This window comes from Carcharhinus amblyrhynchos, chromosome 11 (genome assembly GCF_965287045.1).
Source record: "Carcharhinus amblyrhynchos chromosome 11, sCarAmb.v2.hapA, whole genome shotgun sequence".
Classification (NCBI taxonomy): domain Eukaryota; kingdom Metazoa; phylum Chordata; class Chondrichthyes; order Carcharhiniformes; family Carcharhinidae; genus Carcharhinus; species Carcharhinus amblyrhynchos.
Window position 1 is genome coordinate 37,494,258 of NC_137334.1, and position 20,482 is coordinate 37,514,739.

At 38.5% G+C, this 20,482-nt stretch overlaps 1 protein-coding gene across 4 annotated transcripts in view; it reads left to right on the forward strand.

The window, feature by feature from the left end:
• Nucleotides 1-20,482, forward strand: part of nckap1 (NCK-associated protein 1) — a 205,519-nt gene that overhangs the window by 75,371 nt on the left and 109,666 nt on the right. For all 4 annotated transcript variants that reach the window (XM_080198863.1, XM_080198862.1, XM_080198864.1 and 1 more), the window contains 8 exons: nucleotides 223-279; nucleotides 370-512; nucleotides 3,532-3,622; nucleotides 8,741-8,878; nucleotides 8,963-9,011; nucleotides 10,548-10,704; nucleotides 14,367-14,423; nucleotides 18,315-18,411. In XM_080198863.1, coding sequence (XP_080054989.1) covers nucleotides 223-279; nucleotides 370-512; nucleotides 3,532-3,622; nucleotides 8,741-8,878; nucleotides 8,963-9,011; nucleotides 10,548-10,704; nucleotides 14,367-14,423; nucleotides 18,315-18,411 — 789 coding nt within the window. The remainder of the gene's footprint in view (nucleotides 1-222; nucleotides 280-369; nucleotides 513-3,531; nucleotides 3,623-8,740; nucleotides 8,879-8,962; nucleotides 9,012-10,547; nucleotides 10,705-14,366; nucleotides 14,424-18,314; nucleotides 18,412-20,482) is intronic.

Below are 20,482 nucleotides of genomic sequence, written 5' to 3' on the forward strand. Positions count from 1 at the left end.
CAAGCATCTTTCTGTCCTTGCTTACCCATGCATTCTTACTTATTTGAGTGGAGTTATTTTACACGTTGCATGATATATTGCTGCACAACTTTCAACCAGTTTCATGCCCTGTTCTGATTTCATGGGCTTGCCAGCCCTCTGGAATTTTTTATTCCTTTCCTTTTTGTCATAAATAATAGTCAATAACAATGTTACTTATTTATAAAAATTGTTCCCCAATAGGATCACGTAAGCGAACTGCTGAACACTATTGACGCTTGTCAAGTTTTTTTTGATATTGTAAGTATTTTCAGAAGTTTGCAATAATTTTCAGTAAAAGTTGCATATTTTGATATTGATTGTGTTTTTATTTTATTCTCCTGTATCCAGACTGTCAACTTTGATTTAACCAAGAACTATTTGGACTTGGTTGTAACCTACACAACACTAATGATAATGGTGTCTCGGATTGAAGAGCGGAAGGCAATTGTAGGCCTGTATAATTATGCACATGAAATGCTGCATGGAGCTAGGTGAGCATTAATCTGTATTTGGAATTTAAAAAAAAAATTTGCTAGCTTGTATGTTAGTAGCTGAGAGTATAACTGTTAGGTAAGTTTAATACTGTAAGATCTTTTAGAAATAAGATTAGAATGACATGGGGTCTTAAGTTGCTGGTGAGTAGTAAATTGGATTGAACATACAAATTATTTACATGATTATTTATAGAAATTTTTAGTCAATATCAGTTTAATTATTGGTCTTAGCAGTATGCTTGACTTTTGGGTTTGTTGTCCTGGTATTCATTCTGTCATGAATACCGTGGATTGTCCACTATGTCACATTCAGAGCTTTTCTTGAACTTATCAGGACACTATGCAAGAATAACGATATAAGGGAAAACAACAACTTGTATAGTATGAGAAGAATGCTGATTGATTGACAGGTGGACTCTGGTGGATACATAAGAGAATATGTTAGGTGCTGTTGACTGGCGCTGTAATAGGGTGTATCGAAGGTATCCTGCATAATATCATTTTGCATATGTATCATGCCAAATCATGAACAGGCATAAGGCTGTCACTTTTGGCCCTGAAAAATGCTGAATCCATCTCATCACCCTGGAAGGGCAAAGTGTGTCAAATATTTGAGCAACAAGTGAAACTAACTGTTTCAACCTGCTACTTTGCAATAGCAATGTGATTGGTGTTCACTGCTATCAAGCCAAAAAAAGTTTTTCTGTCTATCGCACAAATGAGTAGTGTGGTACGTGAATTTCTGGGCCAGTGTAATGCTAGGTTTGTAGACTGTTAGCCCCGCAGGTTGGCAGATTGTACAAGCAGCCACTAGATACAGGATTGATCTAATCAGCTCTTGCCTGCAAAACTCAGAACATAGTGTCCAACATGCAATGTGATTCTGCTAAATAACATCTGCTAAATAATCCTGATGAATGCAACATGAAAAACTTTGATATATCTCTTTTTTTCCCTAGCAACATTCTTTTCCTTGAACCAGATTTGGCTTAAATGGGCCAGGTTTCTATGTATGGAATGCTTATTTGTGCTGAAATTTAATGTTACTATTAGGCATATATATCGATGAGTGACTATCCAATTCTGAATTTGCAGTAGTTCAACTAAATATTTGCATAATAAAATATTGATGTATATGCTCAAAGTGGTGGTATTAGATTTTGCAATTAATATGGGAAGGTGGAAATGGCGCATACTGAGTGGAACACAGGTATTTCGGTCAGAAGTCTTGTGATAGCTTTATTTGTAAGTGCACTGTCATATTTTCTGATTTCTGGGTCTGATTTATTCTGATGACTATCCTAAATTTGCTGCTTGTTCAGTTTGTAATGCTGAAAATCTTATAAATGAAGATCTTTTGCCCAATAAATTAGATGATGGTTTGATTCTGATTTTGAAAGAATTGTTATGCTTATATAATCCTTTAAGGACATTCTATGAAGCGCATAAAGCATTAGGTAGATGAGAAAATAATGTAAGTAGCATGACACATTGTGCTTCTATCCACTTTCTGTAAAGCTCTTGGAACTGCTCCATTCCTTCAGTTATTTCTCTTCACTTCCCCCGTTGCATCTTTGAGTGTTAAATTGGAGCAAAATTGCAATCTCCTCTAAGTGTAGAAGTAGTTTAAATTGATCCTAATTGCATTTTATATTTTGCAAATGTGTTATTTCCAAAATAGACCAGGTAATGTTTTCATTGTTAGATGTTATTCAAAGATTTGAGGTGGCTGGGAGATGGAGACAGATATTGATTGGAAATCAGTGGAGGTAAAGGCTGATTATTCATTGAACCCCTGGAACAAAAAAAGATGATATTTTGGTTCCTATTTAGGCACGTGAGAAAGCAAATAGCCAAACAAAGTAAGAGTGGTTTCAAGATGAGCTTTTTTATAGCTATAGGACCCTGAATGACCAATCAGGGCATTCAGTGAAAAATTTAGAAATACGCAGCAATAAATTTGATTTCAAGCAATTATGAACAAAATGTGTCATGCTACATACATTTATTTTCTCATCTAAGTAATGATTTGTGCCCTTTATAGAAAGTCTTTAAAAGATTATGTAGCATAACAAAATTGTTTCAAATTCAGATACAAATTATCATTTAATTTATTGGGCAAAAGGCCTTTGTTTATAAGATTTTCAGCATTACAATTGACCTATGAGTTATCTCTATCCAATCGTAGTTAAGATAACATCATGTGCACACAGAGTATAATGTTAAATTAAAACATGTGGATGTTGTATCATCAAGAAATGATAGCTATATCCCTGACCAATGGTGTATCAACCTCCCTTTCCATTGTTGCTTGTTCTAATGGGCAGATATGAACTGCAGCTGCACATTATTTCAATTAGATGGTCCTTGACACTTAGCTGGGCTTGCTTTAATCAAAACCTGTAATTTGCACACAGTTTTCCCTGTGTGACTGAAATTCAGCTTGCAGCTTATGTGATTTTTAAACTTGTATGATTATTAACCCTTTCATCATGTAAGCATTATTAGGTTAACATTGCAGAGCCTCACTTGGGAATGCAACAGTGATTCTGATTGTAGTAAAGTTGTTGCTCAGACTTAGCTAGTGCCAGTTTGGTACTTTAGTGTTGAGTCCAAAATGCACATAAGAATGTACAGCACAGAAATGGACTGTTTGGTTCCACTAGTCCATCCTTTTGCTGAGCCTTCTTCATTTAAACCCATCTGCACATCCATCAATTTCTTTTATCATACTTGTCAAGCTTCCCTTAAAATGCACCATAACATGATTCAGTAGTCACAGCGTTTGTACTCTCTTGCATACTCACTCTAGCAAGAGATATGCAGTAAGTACAAATTGCATTGGATATGATTATTTACCTCTGCAATTTTTTTTGCATACCACCTGTGAAACAGTGTCTTGCTGAAATGAGGAACGTATTAAAAGATGATTATCTGGTGCATTAAACGTTGCTCTTTTATCTAAAAGCTGGTTAACTTGCTATTGGAAATAGCCCATATAATATGTTTCTGACAGTGACCGTGAATATCCAAGACTTGGTCAGATGATTGTAGATTATGAGAACCCTCTAAAGAAAATGATGGAAGAATTTGTACCACATAGTAAGGTAAGACGAGAGAGGTGGCATTTTCCTTGAATAATTTTTTAAAATTGTGTTAATCTTTGGGTTAAAGTTTTTTTCTATACTGTAATCTGCCATCTTAAGACTTATCTCCTCTCCCAATAAGTTTATGGAGCTTATGCACCTTTTTCACAAAGGATGAGCCTTTACAATAACTGCCTCTGCCGTGTTCCTCCCTTCCACTAGCCCACCCAGCCACACCTCCTCTCATCACCTCTGCCTTAGCCTGAACTTGTATATCTTTCTTTAGTTACTCTTCTATCTCCTTCTCCTGCTTCCTCCAAGTTCATCTTATCCATGAGACCTACCTACTGGTTACTCGACTGTATTCCCACGAAACCGCTAGCCACCCAAATCCCCCACCTGGTCCCCACGATAACCAGGGTTGTTAATGGTTCTCGCTTTCTTTTAAATCTGCCCTCACCATTGCTGTCCTCAAATAAAACAATGATTGACCTATCACCTTTGCAAACTATCACCTCAACTTCAATCTTTCTTTCTCAGGCAAGGGTAAGGGAAGTGGGGTCTGCTTCCTAATCAACACCTCATGGTGCCTTGGCGTAGCAACACTGGCAATTTTCTGCTGCTCAGACCTAGAATACCTGACTCTAAAATGCTGCCCCTACTACCTTCCGTGGGAGTTCATCTCTGTTATCCTGATGACAGTTTACATCCCACCCCATGTGCATGCGAAGATTGTGTTGGACGAAACATACACCACTATGAATAGCTTTGAGACGGAAACATCCCGAGGCCTTGCTCATCGTGGCCAGGGATTTCAATCAGGCCAAGGTCAAGAGTATACTACCAAGTTACCACCAACACGTCTCCTGTTCCACCAGAGACCCAAACATCCTAGACCACTGCTACACAAATATCAAACATGCCTGCCACTCTATCACCCGCCCACACTTTGGCAAATCAGACCATAAGGCTGTGTTCCTGCTCCTGGCTGACGAGCAAAAACTGAAATGGGACAGTCCATCAGGAAAGTTGTGCAATGTTGGTCTGAGGAATCGGGTGATCTTTTACATGGCTACTTAGAGTCAGAGAACTGGGCAGTATTTAAAAACTGTGACCAGCCTGAACGAGTATGCTGCTACAATAATTGATTTCATTAAAAAGTGTGTAGAAGACTGTGTGCCCAAGAAGCAAATCCGTGCGTTCCCCATCTGGAAATCATAGATGAACAGGGAAATCCACTGCTTGCTGAAGTCCAGATCTGCAGTGTTCATATCAGGCAACACTGACCTATACAACAAAGTAGTCATGATGTGGGTATGCCGGCGTTGGACTGGCGTAAACACAGTAAAAAGTCTGACAACACCAGGTTTTAGTCCAACCTATTTATTTGATAATATACTCACTAGCTTTCGGGGTTACCCACTTCGTCAGGTGAATGGAGAGTTCTGGCCTCAGACAGAGCATATAAAGCACAGACAGTTTAGAGATTACTGATTAAAATGCGAATCCTTACACCTAACCTGCTGTTCAAGACCTGAAGGTTAGGTGTAAGGATTCGCATTTTAATCAGTAATCTCTAAACTGTCTGTGCTTTATATGCTCTGTCTGAGGCCAGAACTCTCCATTCACCTGACGAAGTGGGTAACCCCGAAAGCTAGTGAGTATATTATCAAATAAATAGGTTGGACTAAAACCTGGTGTTGTCAGACTTTTTACTGTCTATGCAACAAAGCCAGATACGATCTAAGAAGATCCATCAAAGTTGCCAAAAGACCATACCAGACCAAGCTAGAGTCCCTGGCTAGCCACACCGACCCCTGCAGACTTTGACTAAGACATAACAGGCTACAAGATGAAGGCATGTAAAATCGCTGGCTCCAACACACCCCTCCCTGATGAGCTCAATGCATTCTACGCCCGTTTTGAGCAAGAGGTCAGCGAGAGCATGCCCTGAAGCCTGGATGAACCTGTATCTGGGATCACCATTGCAAATATCCGAGCAGCCTTGAAGGTTAACCCATGGAAAGCGACAGGTCCTGACAGGGTACCTGGATGAGCACTGAGACCCTGCATGAATCAGCTGGCAAGGGTATTTGCAGATATTTTCAACCTCTCTTTACAACAATCTGACATCGCTATCTGCTTCATGAAGTCAACCATCATCCCGATACTGGAGAAAATCCAAGCAGCTTGCCTTAATGACTATCGGTCAGTGGCTCTGACATTCAACATTATGAAGTGCTTCAAAAGGCTAGTCATGACACAAATCAGTTTCAGCCTCCTGGATTACTTGGATCCGTTACAGTTTGCCTGCCACCACAAGAAGTCCACAGCAGACACCATCTCCTGCAGTCGACGCTGGAACACCTAGATGTCAAAGACACCCATGTCAGACTCGTATTTGTTCACTATAGCTCAGCCTTCAATACCATTATTCCCACGAAACTGATCTCCAAACTCTGTGGCCTGGGCCTTGGCATCTCCCTCTGCGACTAGATCCTGAGCTTCCTAACTCGGAGACCGCAGTCGGTACAGATAGGCATGAACACACTTCCACAATCATCCTCAACACTAGTGCCACACAAGACTGTGTTCTCTCCCCCTATTATATTCCTTATACATCTACGACTGTACGGCCAAATTCTCCTCCAATTTGATTTTCAGGTTTGCTGACAACACCACCATAGTAGATCGGATCTCAATTAGTGATGAGACAGAGTACAGGAATGAGGTAGGGAATCTGGTGAACTGATGCGATGACAATAATCTCTCCCTCAATGTTAACAAAATGAAGGAGATTGTCATGAACTTCAAGATGCGTAAAGGAGAACATACCCCTGCTGACATCAACGGGGTCAAAGTAGTAAGAGTCAAGAGCTTCAATTTTTTAGGTGTCCAGATCACCAACAACCTATCCAGGTACCCCCATGCCAACACTATAGTTAAGAGACCATCATTGCCTCTACTTCCTTAGACTAAGGAAATATGGCATGTCAGCTACGACTCACCAATGTTGACAGATGCACCATAGAAAATATTCTTTCTGGTTGTGTCACAGCTTGGTATGTCTCTTGCTCTGCCCAAGACTGCAAGGAACCAGAAAAGGTTGTGAATATAGCCCAATCCATCACACAGACCAGCCTCTCATCCATTGACTCTGTCTACACTTGCCGCTGCCTCAGCAAAGCAGCCAGCATAATTGAGGACCCCACGCACCCTGGACATTCTCTCTTCCACCATCTTCCTCTGGAAAAAAGATACAAAAGTCTGAGGTCACGTACCAACCGACTCAGAAACAACTTCCCTGCTGCTGTCAGACTTTTGAATGGACTTACCTTGCACTAAGTTGATCGTTCTCTGCATCCTAGCTATGACTGTAACACTACATACTGCACTCTCTCGTTTCCTTCTCTATGAACAGTATGCTTTGTCTGTACAGCGGGCAAGAAACAATACTTTTCACTGTATGCTAATACTTTTGACAAATCAAACAAAGTCCTTGATCGTGTTGTCATCTCCGAAATCTGTGCCCATCTTTCCCTGAACTCTCCTTCCTGTCATACTTCCTCCTGCTATAGTATGAAATAACAGATAGAAGATGAAATGACATGAGCTTGTGACAAAGGGAAACTATCACTCGTCCCTGACTCATTTGCCGTCTTTGACACAATTGAACATATTATCTTCCTACAATGAGTCCACTGTTGTACAGTTGGGTGGGTCTGCTCTCATTTGGTTCCATTCTTATGTGTGTAATCATAGCCAGAGTAACATTTGCAATTGCTTGTCTTCCTAATCCTGTACCATTAGCTCTGGTGTCTTCTAAGGATCTATCCTTGGTTTCCTCCTCGTTTTCATCTGGCTCCTTATGACACTCATGAAATCAGTGCTAGTTTTTACACGCATGATGATAATGCCACCTCACCACTACCCTCTTTTTAAAATTCTCATCCTTGTTTTCATTTCAATCCATGGCCTCCTTTCTCTGTGTAATTTTATACCCCACAACTCCCTCAAAAATTTACATTTGTCTACTTCTGTTGTCTTGAACGTCCCTAATTTTAATTGCTGCACTATAGGTGGCCACCTCTTCAGCTGCCTTTGCACTCAGCTCTGGAAAGCCTTCCCTGTACTTCTGTTTCTCTACTTGACATTCTGCCTTCAAGAAATTCCTTAAAACCGACCTGTTTGACCATATTTTCTGATGTGGCATGGTATCTTTTGTTTCATAATGCTCCTGTTGTGATGATACTGTTCCTTTAAATGTATTTATATCATGTTTCTTGCGAGGGGTCTGGTTAAAATTCAGCCCTGCTATATGGTGCCAGTTTATTTGCACCAGGCAATTCCATGCTGAGAATGCAGGAGAATAATTGGTTTTAGATAATGGGGTGTTTGTTTTGATTTGTTAGTACATTTTTCTTTATTTTTGTTTTTTCCCCTGCAGTTTCAGAGCAGGGTTAGATTAGATTCATTGACAAGAGACAGAGTCATTTGATCTTCTATTTGTTGTTCCATACTAAAGAACCAAGCTTGCAGGGAAAACAAATGTCTCTTTGATTTTAAAAACTTAGTTTCTTGTTAGTTCTGAAAGACACAAGGTGTCTTTTTCTCTCTGGCTGCTGTTTGGGACTGTTGGAAAACAGATGTCTGTCTCTCCAGAAATTCTCTTGGATTGCTAATAAAGTAAAAGCACCTAAGCCCATGTTGTTTGATGACTAATTTTGAAAAGAAGTTTAAATTTAGAAAAGGAATATTGCTTGAATCAGAATTAATAGAGATAGATTAGCAGTTAAGGATTGCATCTTGTAATTTTAAGTGGTAAAAGTTGGTAAAAGTTTCAGTTGATAAAAGTTAAACTAATTCATTTGTTATAGTTAAAGTATATTTAAAATAAAGCTTGTTTTAATCAAAGCTTCCTCATGTGTCAGTATAATCACACTTGGAGTTGGGGTCCAGTCTAATTTCATAATATACCTTAGGGTTTCTGATCTGGTCTCTAACAGTAAAGTACCTTGTGAAACTCTGATGTTAAAAGCACTATGAATATTATGTTTTTGGTGTTGATAATTATTGCATTATTTTTCCAGTGCCTTTGTTGAAAGTAACCTTATTGATGTGTATCTTTCTTCTTCCTAGTCTTTGTCAGATGCACTAATTTCACTCCAGATGGTTTACCCTCGACGGAACCTTTCAGCAGAACAGTGGAGAAATGCCCAGTTATTAAGCCTAATCAGTGCTCCCAGCACCATGCTTAATCCCGCACAATCTGATACGGTAAAATAAATTGTATGCGTCCACAAAATGTTGTTTTATGTAATTTAACGGTTTCAAACCCAATTTTTTTCTTTACAATTTCAGATGCCATGTGAATACCTCTCCTTGGACACTATGGAGAAGTGGATTGTTTGTAAGTGTTGAATGCATGATTATGACCTTTCCTGCGCTAAATAAATTCACCATGGAACCTATAAACTCTACCCAGGAATGTACACATTTAGTCCCTTGAGCCTGCCCTGCCATTCAATAATATGTTGACTGATTTTATGACCTGACTCTGCCTGCTATCCTTGAATATCTTTTGAATATTATTAAAATAGATTTAAAATTAACAATTGACCTAGCATCAGTTATGTTTTGCAGAAGTGAGTTCTTGTCTTTATTGTTGAAAGACCTGACTCTGATTTTTTGACAGCTCTACCCTGTCCTAGAATTTCCAACCAATGGACATAGTTTATATCTGCCTGATCGGCTCTCCTTAATAAAGTGTAAAATTTGATCAAAGTGTCTCATAATTTTCTAAATTCCAGGGAGTACAACCCTAGTTTTGTGTACTCTTGCTTTGTCATTTCAACTTCAGAGTCCAGGCATCATTTTGGTGAGTGGATGCTGCACACTCTTTAAGATTAGACGCTTAACTGAACACAGAGCTCCAGGTGTGGTATAGCCATGGTTTTCTGTAGCTGCAGCATGATTTCTTGTTCTTTGTACTCTAGTCCTCTAGATATAATGGCCAGCATTCCAGTAGCTTTTTTGTTTATTTTCTGTACCTGCCCATGATATTTTAATCGATGTACATAGATTCCCAAGTCTCTGTGCTTCCACTCTTTCTAGCTGTTTATCATCTAGAAAGTATTCTGTTCTATTTATGTCCAAAGTGAATGACCTTACTCTTGTGTACAGTGGAATCCATTAGCTATAGTTTTAACCATTCCTTGAAAATTACAAAGAGATATAAATTAATGTTTCCATTGACACTGATTACAATCCCGTCTATATTTGTGTCTTGGGAAAAGTGATTTCTATCCTAAGTTATCAACTGTAGAGAAATAGTATTTATGATTTACATTATACTGCAAATTTTCCTTATGTCTCCAGTGTTCTTGGCGGCACCTCACATTTTACTGTCCCTAAACTTGAGGTCATCTGAGACTTTGCTGTTTATGCCTCTACTCTCACCAATTGCTGTTTCAGTGCTCAGTGACCTACTCAAGCTCCTGGTCAAGTAAAGCCTCGATTTTAAAATTCTCATCCTTTTTTCAAATCAGTGCACGATCTCGGTCCTTCTTATCCCTGGAACCTCTTCCAATTCTTCACCCCTCCAACATATCGGTGCTTATTGAATTGTGGCTCCTTTAACATCCTTGATACTTAAATTGATCCAGCATTGCTGGCCATACCTTTGCCTGCCTTAAGCTGTTGAATTCTCTCAAACTTGACTTTCCTCCTTTTAAGACGCTCCTTAAAGCCTGCCTCTAAGCAAGCATCTAGCCAATTATTCCCTTATGTGGATCGGTGCCAAACTTTGCTTTATAATGCTCCTATGAAGCATCTAGGTGTGGTTTATTACATTAATGGCGCTTCATGAATACAAGTTGTTGTTGTCGTCATGTGAAACATTTTGAGACACAATTGGTGATAAAAGATATTTTACCATTTTTATTAGTTGGTTTTATCCTCTGCCATGGAAACCTGAACTCAGATGCAGCTGCTTTAAGTCTGTGGAAGATTGCCCTGCAGAGCAGCTCCTGTCTTGCCCTCTTCAGAGACGAGGTGTTCCATGTTCACAAAGTCGCAGAAGACTTATTCATGAACATAAAAGGGTACTTTATTTCTTTGAATTGGTAATTGTACAAAATTCAATGCACCAAAAGAGCATTTGTGTAATTGTGACTTGTGAAAGCAATTGTTACAAAACTATATATTGGAATATTGATTTTATAAACAGCATTTTATTGCAAGAACCTTATTAATAATTACAAAAGCAAAACTTAGATTATGTGATTTAATTTTGTTTTTCAACAGTAAATGATATAATGCACATATTGTGTGATTGGTGCTGTTTAAAAATGTTTGGAGGATGGAGGGAGAAATATTTGAAAGAGTCACTTGGGTTATTTAATTGATAAATAATTGTCAGAATAGTTCAAGTGCAGAATTGCTCAGATTCCTGGCAGTGATGACAAATTTTAAATGTGGTTGTGAAGTTGCATTCCCTTAAATCTGGAGTTGACCAAGCTCATAATACTTACAAACTATCAGAAATCTGGTTCTTTTGATTTTTATTTAAAGCTAATTATCAGTGATCTTTTTGTTTATATAAATAAGCATCAACTGATGTGTTGTCATGTGTGCTTCAAATTATTAGGATGGGCTGTAAAAGGCATTTGTTGCATTTGATCTCCTCAGTTCAATTAAATTGCTTATGTTGCAAAAACTTTGCAAGCCTGAAGACTGGGAATGTTTTGGAAACTAGCAAAGAGCCACCAAAATTTGATCCAAAAAAAAAGACATAAGAGTCAACTAACCAGAAATATAAAACAAATTACAAGAGCTTTTCTAAGTATATAAAAAGGAAGAGAGTTATTAAAGTGAACATTGGTTTCTTAGAAGCAAAGAGGGAGAAATGGTCTTAGAGAATGAGGAAATGGCAGAGGCGTTGAACAAATATTTTGTCTGTATTTGCAGTGGAAGATACGAGTATTAGACCAAAAATAGACAGTAACCTCGGTGCTAACAAGGATGAGAAAATTAAGGAAATAACAGCAGAGAAAAAGTATTGGAGAATGCAGAGGGACCTCGGGGTCCTTGTGCATGAGTCGCAAAAACCCAGCTTGCAGGTGCAGCAGGTGGTCAGGAAGGCGAATGGGATGCTGGCCTTCATAGCGAGGGGGATTGAATATAAAAGTAGGGAGGTCTTGCTGCAGCTGTATAGGGCATTGGTGAGGCCGCAGCTGGAGTACTGTGTGCAGTTTTGGGCGCCGCACCTGCGCAAGGATATTTTGGCCCTGGAGGGAGTGCAGAGGAGGTTTACTAGGCTGATACCGGAGTTGAGGGGATTGAGCTATGAGGAGAGGCTGAATAAACTAGGCTTGTACTCGTTAGAGTTTAGAAGAATGAGGGGAGATCTCATTGAGACGTATAAGATGATGAATGGGATGGATAGGATAGAGGTGGAGAGACTCTTCCCGCTCAAAAAAGACAGTAGGACTAGGGGGCACAGCCTCAAGATAAAGGGGAGGCGGTTTAGAACGGAGTTGAGGAGGAACTTCTTCACTCAAAGGGTGGTGAATCTCTGGAATTCTCTGCCCGTTGAAGTGGTGGAGGCTGCCTCGCTAAATATTTTTAAGAAGCGGGTTGATGGGTTTTTGATAAGAGAAGGGATTAAGGGTTATGGGGAGAGGGCGGGAAAGTGGAACTGAGCCACGACAGATCAGCCATGATCTTATTGAATGGCGGGGCAGGCTCGAAGGGCTAGATGGCCTACTCCTGCTCCTATTTCTTATGTTCTTAAATTTAAGGGATTTAAATCTGATTAATCCCTTGGATCTAATGGTCTGCTCCTTAAAAGCAACAGCTGCCCAGACATTGGATGCTCTAGCTGTGGTTCTTCAAAATTCCTTAGATTAGGGAGCCATCAGATTGGAATTTGGCGAATGACACACTCTTTTTCAAGAAAGGAGGGAGAGAGAAATGGGGAACTTCAGAACAGTTAACCTAAAATCAGTTGTTGAGAAAATACTGGCAATTATAAGTTTTAACATTGCACTTAGAAAAGCACGGTATGGTTAAAATATATTAACATGGTTTTACAGTCAAGAAACCTGTTTACCAAATTTTTTTAGGATCTAACTGATAGAGTAGTTAGAGGAAAACCAGTTGGTGTAGTTCACCTGGATTTCCAAAAGGCGTTATACAAAAACTTACCAGATAAGATGAGACCCATGGAATTGGTGATAATATATTAGCATGATAGAGGATTGATTAACAGATAGAAAGCAGAATAGAAAACAATTTGTCAACATTTAGGAAGTTCCAGGGCAAAGCAGCTATCTGGATTGGCTTGTCATTGAATGTTCAAACCTGCAGCCTCTACCGTCTAGAAGGAAGTAGCAGATGCTTGGGAACATCATCTGCAAGTCATGCGCCATCATCCTGACTTGGAACTATATCGCTGTCCTGTTGCTGTTGTGAGGCAAAATCCTAGAACTCTCTTCTTAACAGCACTGTTAGTGACGACACAGGCTGCAAAGAGATATTGACAGGTTAAACGAGAGGGCAACAAGATGGCAGATGGAGTATAATGTTTGGAAGTGTGAAGGTATTCACTTTGGTTGTAAAAACAAAAAAGCTGAATATTTTTGAAAAGTGAAAAATTTGTAAGTTTTGATGTTCAAAGAGACTTGGGTGTGCTTGTACATGGAATGCAAGAAGTTAGCACGAAGGTTTAGTAAGCAGCTCGGAAGGTAAATTGCACGTTGGCATTCTTAAAGGATATATTTGTATTGGAGGTGGCATGTGAGGGGTTGGTGTATGATGAGAGAGTAAATTTGGCTGCTATTCTTTGGAGTTGAGGAGAATAAGAGGCAATGTCCTTGAAAATCCCAAAGGAACTTAATAGGGTACAAGCTGGGAGATTGTTCCCACTTGTCAGGGAGTCTAAAACACTGTCAGGATCAGGGGCCAATCATTTGGGGCTGAGATAAGGCAAAATTACTTCACTTTAAAGATTTTGAGTCTTTGGAATTTTACGCCAGAGGGATGTGGATACTCCATCGTTCAATACATTTAAGGTTGGGGAAGACGTTTTTTGTTCTTAAGGGATATGGGGAGCAGGCAAGAAATTGAAGCTGAAACCCAAAATGAGCTCTAACTGTATTGAATGGGCTTGGTGGGGCCATATGGCCTGCTTCTGTTTCTTGTGCCTTTTGTTCTAGCAAACTTTGCTACTTTAGGCACTTAATTATTCATGTCTACTTAATTCTTGAATTTGCCTCAATAATTACAGAAGACCCGAAGAAATTTCACATATTGTATATCCTAAATGGCTTTGGAGATAAATACATTTGGGAGCAGTGTGCGACATAATTGTGAATAGTTGTAGCTAATTGGACTTGATTCCCACACAAGAAAATATGATAAACTTGGATGAAGCCCAATCACTTTTAACACATGGTACTTTTCTCTCTTCCAAAATAAACAATTGACTAAATTAAGTTATGAAATTGAACGTATATGACCATGGTTTAATTTACCAAAAAAAGGTTCTCTTCCTAACACCGAGTTTGTAATTCTTGAAATTTGATTACCAATTTCTAGAAATGCACTGTCTTCTCGAACAAATAGATCATTAAACTGTTCAGTACTTCTTTTGATACTTTTACAAGTGTAAATTTTATTGTGTGCCTTTTTTGAGTTTAGAAGTGCTTTAAATTTCAGTCCAAATCAATGATGGTGATCTTGACATGAATTTCTACTTTTCCAGCTACAACAAACGTATTGCTGATATACGTGAATGCAGAGAGACAGCATTATCACATGCGTAAGTACATCTAAAGTTTCAGTTTTGCGTATACTTAATATCCCTTCCTGCAATTTTAAAAACTGAGGCCAAGGGTGAACATAAGTGAGCAGTGTGACATCCAAAATCATTGAACACTATAGCACCAAAACAAACCATTCAGTTAATCAGATATGTGCTGATGTTTTTGCATATGAGTAACCTTGAAATGCTCATGTTTGTTTTCCTAGTAAACTTTCAGAATCTTTTAGGATGATGCTGAATTCCCTTTGTCAAGAATTTGGATATTGTGCTTCAGCAATAGTTTGTGTAGAAAATGTCATTTCCAACCAGCCTGTGCTTTGAATTTATGTTGTCTTGTTACTATCCAGCTGCTGGAAATAGTTTATCATCATTCACTATTTGGCTCTTCACAATCTTGAAGGTGTCTACCATGACCAAAAAAAGAAATTGTATGCAGCCCCTCAGGTTGGATTTGCTTCATCTGGCTCACTGGTGCTTTGATTGCCATGTAGTTCCCTGTGATTTAACTTTGATCAGGTAGACAACATAGCTGCAGGTGCATTGAGAGTCCAGATGTGATTTCATAATTACTAAATTTCAATTATGAAATAAACCAGCCCATCTCTGTGGACAACCATCTTCTGTTGTGGAATTCCAAAGAGAAAAGTAATTCTGGTAATTCCTGAAAGAGCCATCATATATTATTTGCAAATGATAGTGCTATTTGATTTATTTGAGATAGCCATTACTTAGTTTGGTCACGACTACCGACTTCATTAACAGGTCTAAAATTATTTGAGTAACCTTTATTAAACAGAAGACTGAAGAAAAATTGAGTCTGCATGGAAATAGAATTAAATGCAATATAATTTGCAGTTGCATGTAATAGCTTTTATATTGATGACAAAAAGCAAACAGTTTGCAGAACCTTAGCTTTTGTGAAGGACATTGTCTCAACAATTTCCAAATGGCCAACTACCTTTCTTCAAAATGATAGTACAGCTTCCCAAAGCAAGACTGTTCTTATTGCACTAAATGATTTTATGTACGAACATCAGCAAAAATATTGTGCTAGTGAGTTAACCAGTAAATAAAACAGATTTGTTTGCCATGTGGACTCCAGAGGATACAACTAAATTAGTATTCATGAGAGGAATGAGAACAAAAGGCATCCAGTTAAATTGTGTGCGTGCACGTGGGCCCCTCCACCCATTGTATTGTACTTGTCATCATTTGGGGAACTCTGATCTGATTTATTCTGATAAACAGCCTATACAGAAATATGTAAGCAAATGTCATCCAAGTTCAGAGCTAGAACCAACGTATTCGTGTAAAAGTCAACTGCTCAAAAAAAATCAGCTTGCGTAAACCTTGTAAAAATGCACACCTGAGAACTTTTAAATTTTTCCTTCTGCCACTTCTAGAGGCAATTGACAAAATGACCATGTAACACATGGGCTGAAATCTTCCAGCTGTTCATGCCGGTGGGATCTTCTGCTCCTTTCGATGATGCACCCACACCACTTGTTTCTTGGCATGTGTAATGGGAAATCTCATTGTTAGTGGTGGAACCAAAAGGCCCCACCTTTAGCGAATGGCGCAGTGCTTTCTGGCACAAGAAATATGGGAGGCCAGAAAATCGCCCTCCCCGTGATCAATTACAGTGTCTTCAAGAAAGAATGATGAGCGTGTTGTTCCATTTAAACTGGAGGAAAACATGACACAATAGATCAATGAATATTGTCAAAATGGGTACATTTGTTCAGCTACTTGACTCTATGCTCCCAGAGAAATGATTAAAGGTGGTATTTCAGAATTGGAGGCTAGTGTCAGGTGATGCACAAGCTTCATGAAAAGGTGTAATTTAGTACTGTCAGAAAATTAAATTTCCACATTGCTTGCCAACTGATCATGCAAATGAAACAATGGAATGTGATGATTTGTCATCTAACAGCAAGAGAAGACTTCATATTGATTGGTCGGCATTGGAAAACAAGTGAATAAAACACCAATTAACTTGATGACAGTCAGCAAGATCATTATCCAGATCAGTGAAAAAACTATCCTTGTGATGACTGGCCATGAGAAGACATGATTCAGTGATTCCATTTGTATGGTGAATGGCATAAAATTAAATCCGATGGTGATATTCAAGCACAAAACTCTCACCAAAGAAATATTTAGGAAGGTGTTCACAAGTGAGGCTAGATGGATAAAAGCGATTGCGAAATATGGCTCAAAGAAGTGTGGAATTTGAGACCAGGAGGTCTGTGTGAAGAAGAAAGTGTGCTTTTCTGGAACATGTTTAAATTCCACCTTGTTGACTGAAGTGTGATGAGAGATGTTCTTAATATTCTTGGGGTCTACCATGTTGTTCTGTGAAGCAGGCTTGTGGGTCTGTCTGTGTATGAAAATAATTTAATTAAGATGGGGACTAATTATCTGGTACGATTTGAAAAATGGTGTGTGTAGGTGTTAAAGCATACGTTTGAAGGAGGTATGACTAAGTGACTTTTCTACAAGTAAGCATGCAGTGGGTACTAATTGGCATTAAGGGATAAATAAGAGTTTGGAGAAATTTATTATAACTTGGAGAAGATCATAAGGAAGGTTCTTAAATTTTATTTGACTCAAAAGTGGGGGAAGAAGACCAAACGGAAATTCAAATATGACTCAGAGCAATGGAATTGAAGATGACGAAAGATATTTAAGAAATGTTAGTTCTGCTGGGGTACAGCTCTCTTTTGGGGAAAGAGCTATGAAGCAGTCATTCCAGCTAAGCATGCTTTAGAAAGCAGGGTTTAGTTTTTGAAGTTTGTCGGATTTCCATAGCAGAATGGAAGTTAGTTTGCGGGATTGCCTAGTAATACTGGAATTTTGCCGTAAAACATCAGTTAAGGGACTGTTGCCCAGAGGGTGTTTACTTGTGTGCGTAACCAACGAGAAATGTTCTGTGAAGCAAAATTTAATTGTTACTGTAATCTTGTGTTTTTTTTTTGACAAATATTTTAATTTAACTTTAAAAAAAAACTGAGTGTAACTAGAACTTGTGTCTTCTGAAGTTAGTAGACTGTCATTGTCAGAGTACAAACAGAAAAGTTGTGATATGTGGGCCAAGTTTACCAATTGCAGATCATCTGCTGGATCATAACTGTAGGATAGTTATGATAATCTCCATGATAAGAGATTAACCAACACTGCGCAATTGTTACTGTTGGTCTTAGAATTACTGTTCATTCTCAGATGCATGGATAAATAAACCTGAAGGACAGTATCAAAAAAATGCGAAACAATTGAATGTTGGAAGACCAAAAATAAACACTAGAGGCAGAAATTTGTGAGCAACCTCAATGGCATCATTGTGCCATTAGATCATAGATGTGTGGAATGAACTTCAACTTGTCCAGAATTCATTTCTAAAATGTGAAATACTCAATGCACTGCATAGTACAGAGGATGATTACTTGTGGAATGATGATCTACAGTTACCAGTACCCCTCTTGCTGATGGTGAAGAAGATGTGGATGATCCATGTGATATACAACCAATTGGGACAAATTGTGCACGGTTCTGATAGCAATCAGATCATTTTGAAGGAATTGTTTTATAAATTGTGTTGGATGAAATGAATATAGTTTACAATGTTATAACATGTCAGAGAATTAATATGAATTCTCCAATATCTATTTTTACTTTAGTCCATTGCAACAGTGTTTGGACACAAATAAAGCATACCAGTCCCTCAAAAAATTACCCCTATAAAATTGACCCATAACCTTTGGCCTGAAAAAATCTAAGAAATTGTGCTTTTACACGTGTATATAATTGTGTCTGTATTTGAAGTGTGTTTTGTTCATGATTCACCTTTTCTACCTGTTGCATTTCTGACTAATACTTTCTCCTCTTTAGTGGTCCGTTGCACAGAGAACGGCGCAAATTTTTGCGGTCTGCTTTAAAGGAGCTTGCCACTGTTCTTGCTGACCAACCAGGGTTACTAGGTCCAAAGGTACTGAATTTATAGTGCCATTATATTATTTTCTTTTAATAGAGATTAAGTCTAACATCTGTTCCTTGTTTGAAATTCATGTTGATCATATCTGCTGTGCTTGTTGGAATCAGGAATACTGCCTTGTTGCCTTAGATTGTGAAGGCACAAAACTGCACTTGTTTCTTCTAGGCTTCATATCCTGATTTGCGCAGAAGTGTGCTGTGCAATATATCCTCAGTTTCTAAATCTTACACCTGCAGTTAGTTAGTTAATCAGAAAGTTGATTCTCTACATATCCTCTTCTAAACACACTAAAGTGAATTGTGAGAAATACAGTACCCAAATGTAATGTTAAAGCTTTCATCCATTTGTCCAACAGTGACTTTATATGTAATATTTTAAATTAGAATTGCAAATCAAGATTTTGTTTGACATCACACATGAGATGACAACCCAGCTGGTGAGTCATTGGTTTCCTTGCTGAACATACATCTATTGAAGCAATACGAAGATCCATAATTTCTGAATTAGGGGTTTGAAAAAACAACCATTTCAATTCTATGGTCCTGCGAGTTGAGACATGCACTGCTTTTAGATGATTATCAAATCTAGGACGATTTTAGATGCAGGCTGAAATGATAATTTGAGTGTAGAGTCTAGCAAATCGCTTGAGCAATTAGGGATGGATTAGAAATACTAGCATTGGTAGCAGTACCCAAATCCTGAGTGAATTTTTAAAAAAGTTACTTGGCGGCAAAACAGATTGTAAATGTTTATATTGGCATTTTAATTAGGAAGAGATTAATGGAAGTAAATATGGACCCATTAGGAACTGATGAGTGAAATTTTAATTGGGAATAAGGAAATGGCAGCGGTATTAAACAAATACTTTCGACCAGTATTTACTTTTACAACAGAAGATACAAAAAGCATACTGAAAGTAACAAAGACTCAAGGGTCCAATGAGAGTAAGGGAACTTGAAGAAATAGTACTGGAGAAATGAATGGATGTAAGTGGTGACAAATTCCCTGGACCTGAAAGCAGTGTATCCCAGAGGTATCTGCAGATTATAGTAGTTGCATTGTTTTGATCTTCCAGAATTCTTTATATTCTAGAAGAGTGCCCAGGGATTGAAAATAAGCCAAATAACACTTCTATTTAAGAAAGGAGAAAGAGAAAATGAACTTTTCAATTACCCTAACACCAGTACCAAACAATATGCTTGAATTTATTTTTATGAATCATCAGCTACACCTTATATTTACATACCGCCTTTAGGATCAGGCCTGGTTCATTTGGCAGCACTTCACCTTTAATCTCATGACTCAAAGGTTTAAACCATATTCCAGGACTTGTGCACAAACGTTGAGGTTTCTAGTACAGTACTGAGTGTGCTATTTGAAAAGGAGCAGGGGAACTATTTGTGGTATCCTGACAATGTTCATCCCTCAATCAGCATGATCAAAAAACCTTCTTCAATTACCAGAACTTTTCCTGAGTAACTGTCGCTGAAAACCTGCTAACTGCAGCCCTTTACCACCTTGGAGACTACCTCAGTTTTTTTTAAAACTTTAGGAGAGGCGATGGCATAGTGGTATTATTAGTGGACTATTAATCCAGAGAGCCAGGGTGATGCTTGAGGGACTCTGGTTCAAATCCCAATGTGGTCAATGATGAAGTTTGAATTCAATGAAAATCTGGAATTAAAAGTCATGATCGTGAAACTGTTTTCAATTGTCATAAAAACCCATCTGCTTTTATCAATTTTCTTTTGGGAGAAACCTGTCATTGCATGTTACTCCATAGCTATATTGGCTGTCTTCATCCCCTCGGAAAGGGTCTTCCAAGCCACTCAGTTCAAGGGCAATTAGGAATAGGCAATCATTGTTAATCCAGCCAGTGTAACTCGCATCCCATGAATGAATTTTTAAAAAGCTTAATTGATACTTCTTCCTGTCTGCCCCTTATCTGTGACTCCTCATTTGGGACCCCTTCATCCACTGTCTTGTATTCAATGGTATGTCACACCTGGTCTCATGATGAGGATTTTTGCGCCACTTTCCCATTTTGTGCAGTGCACTGGACACA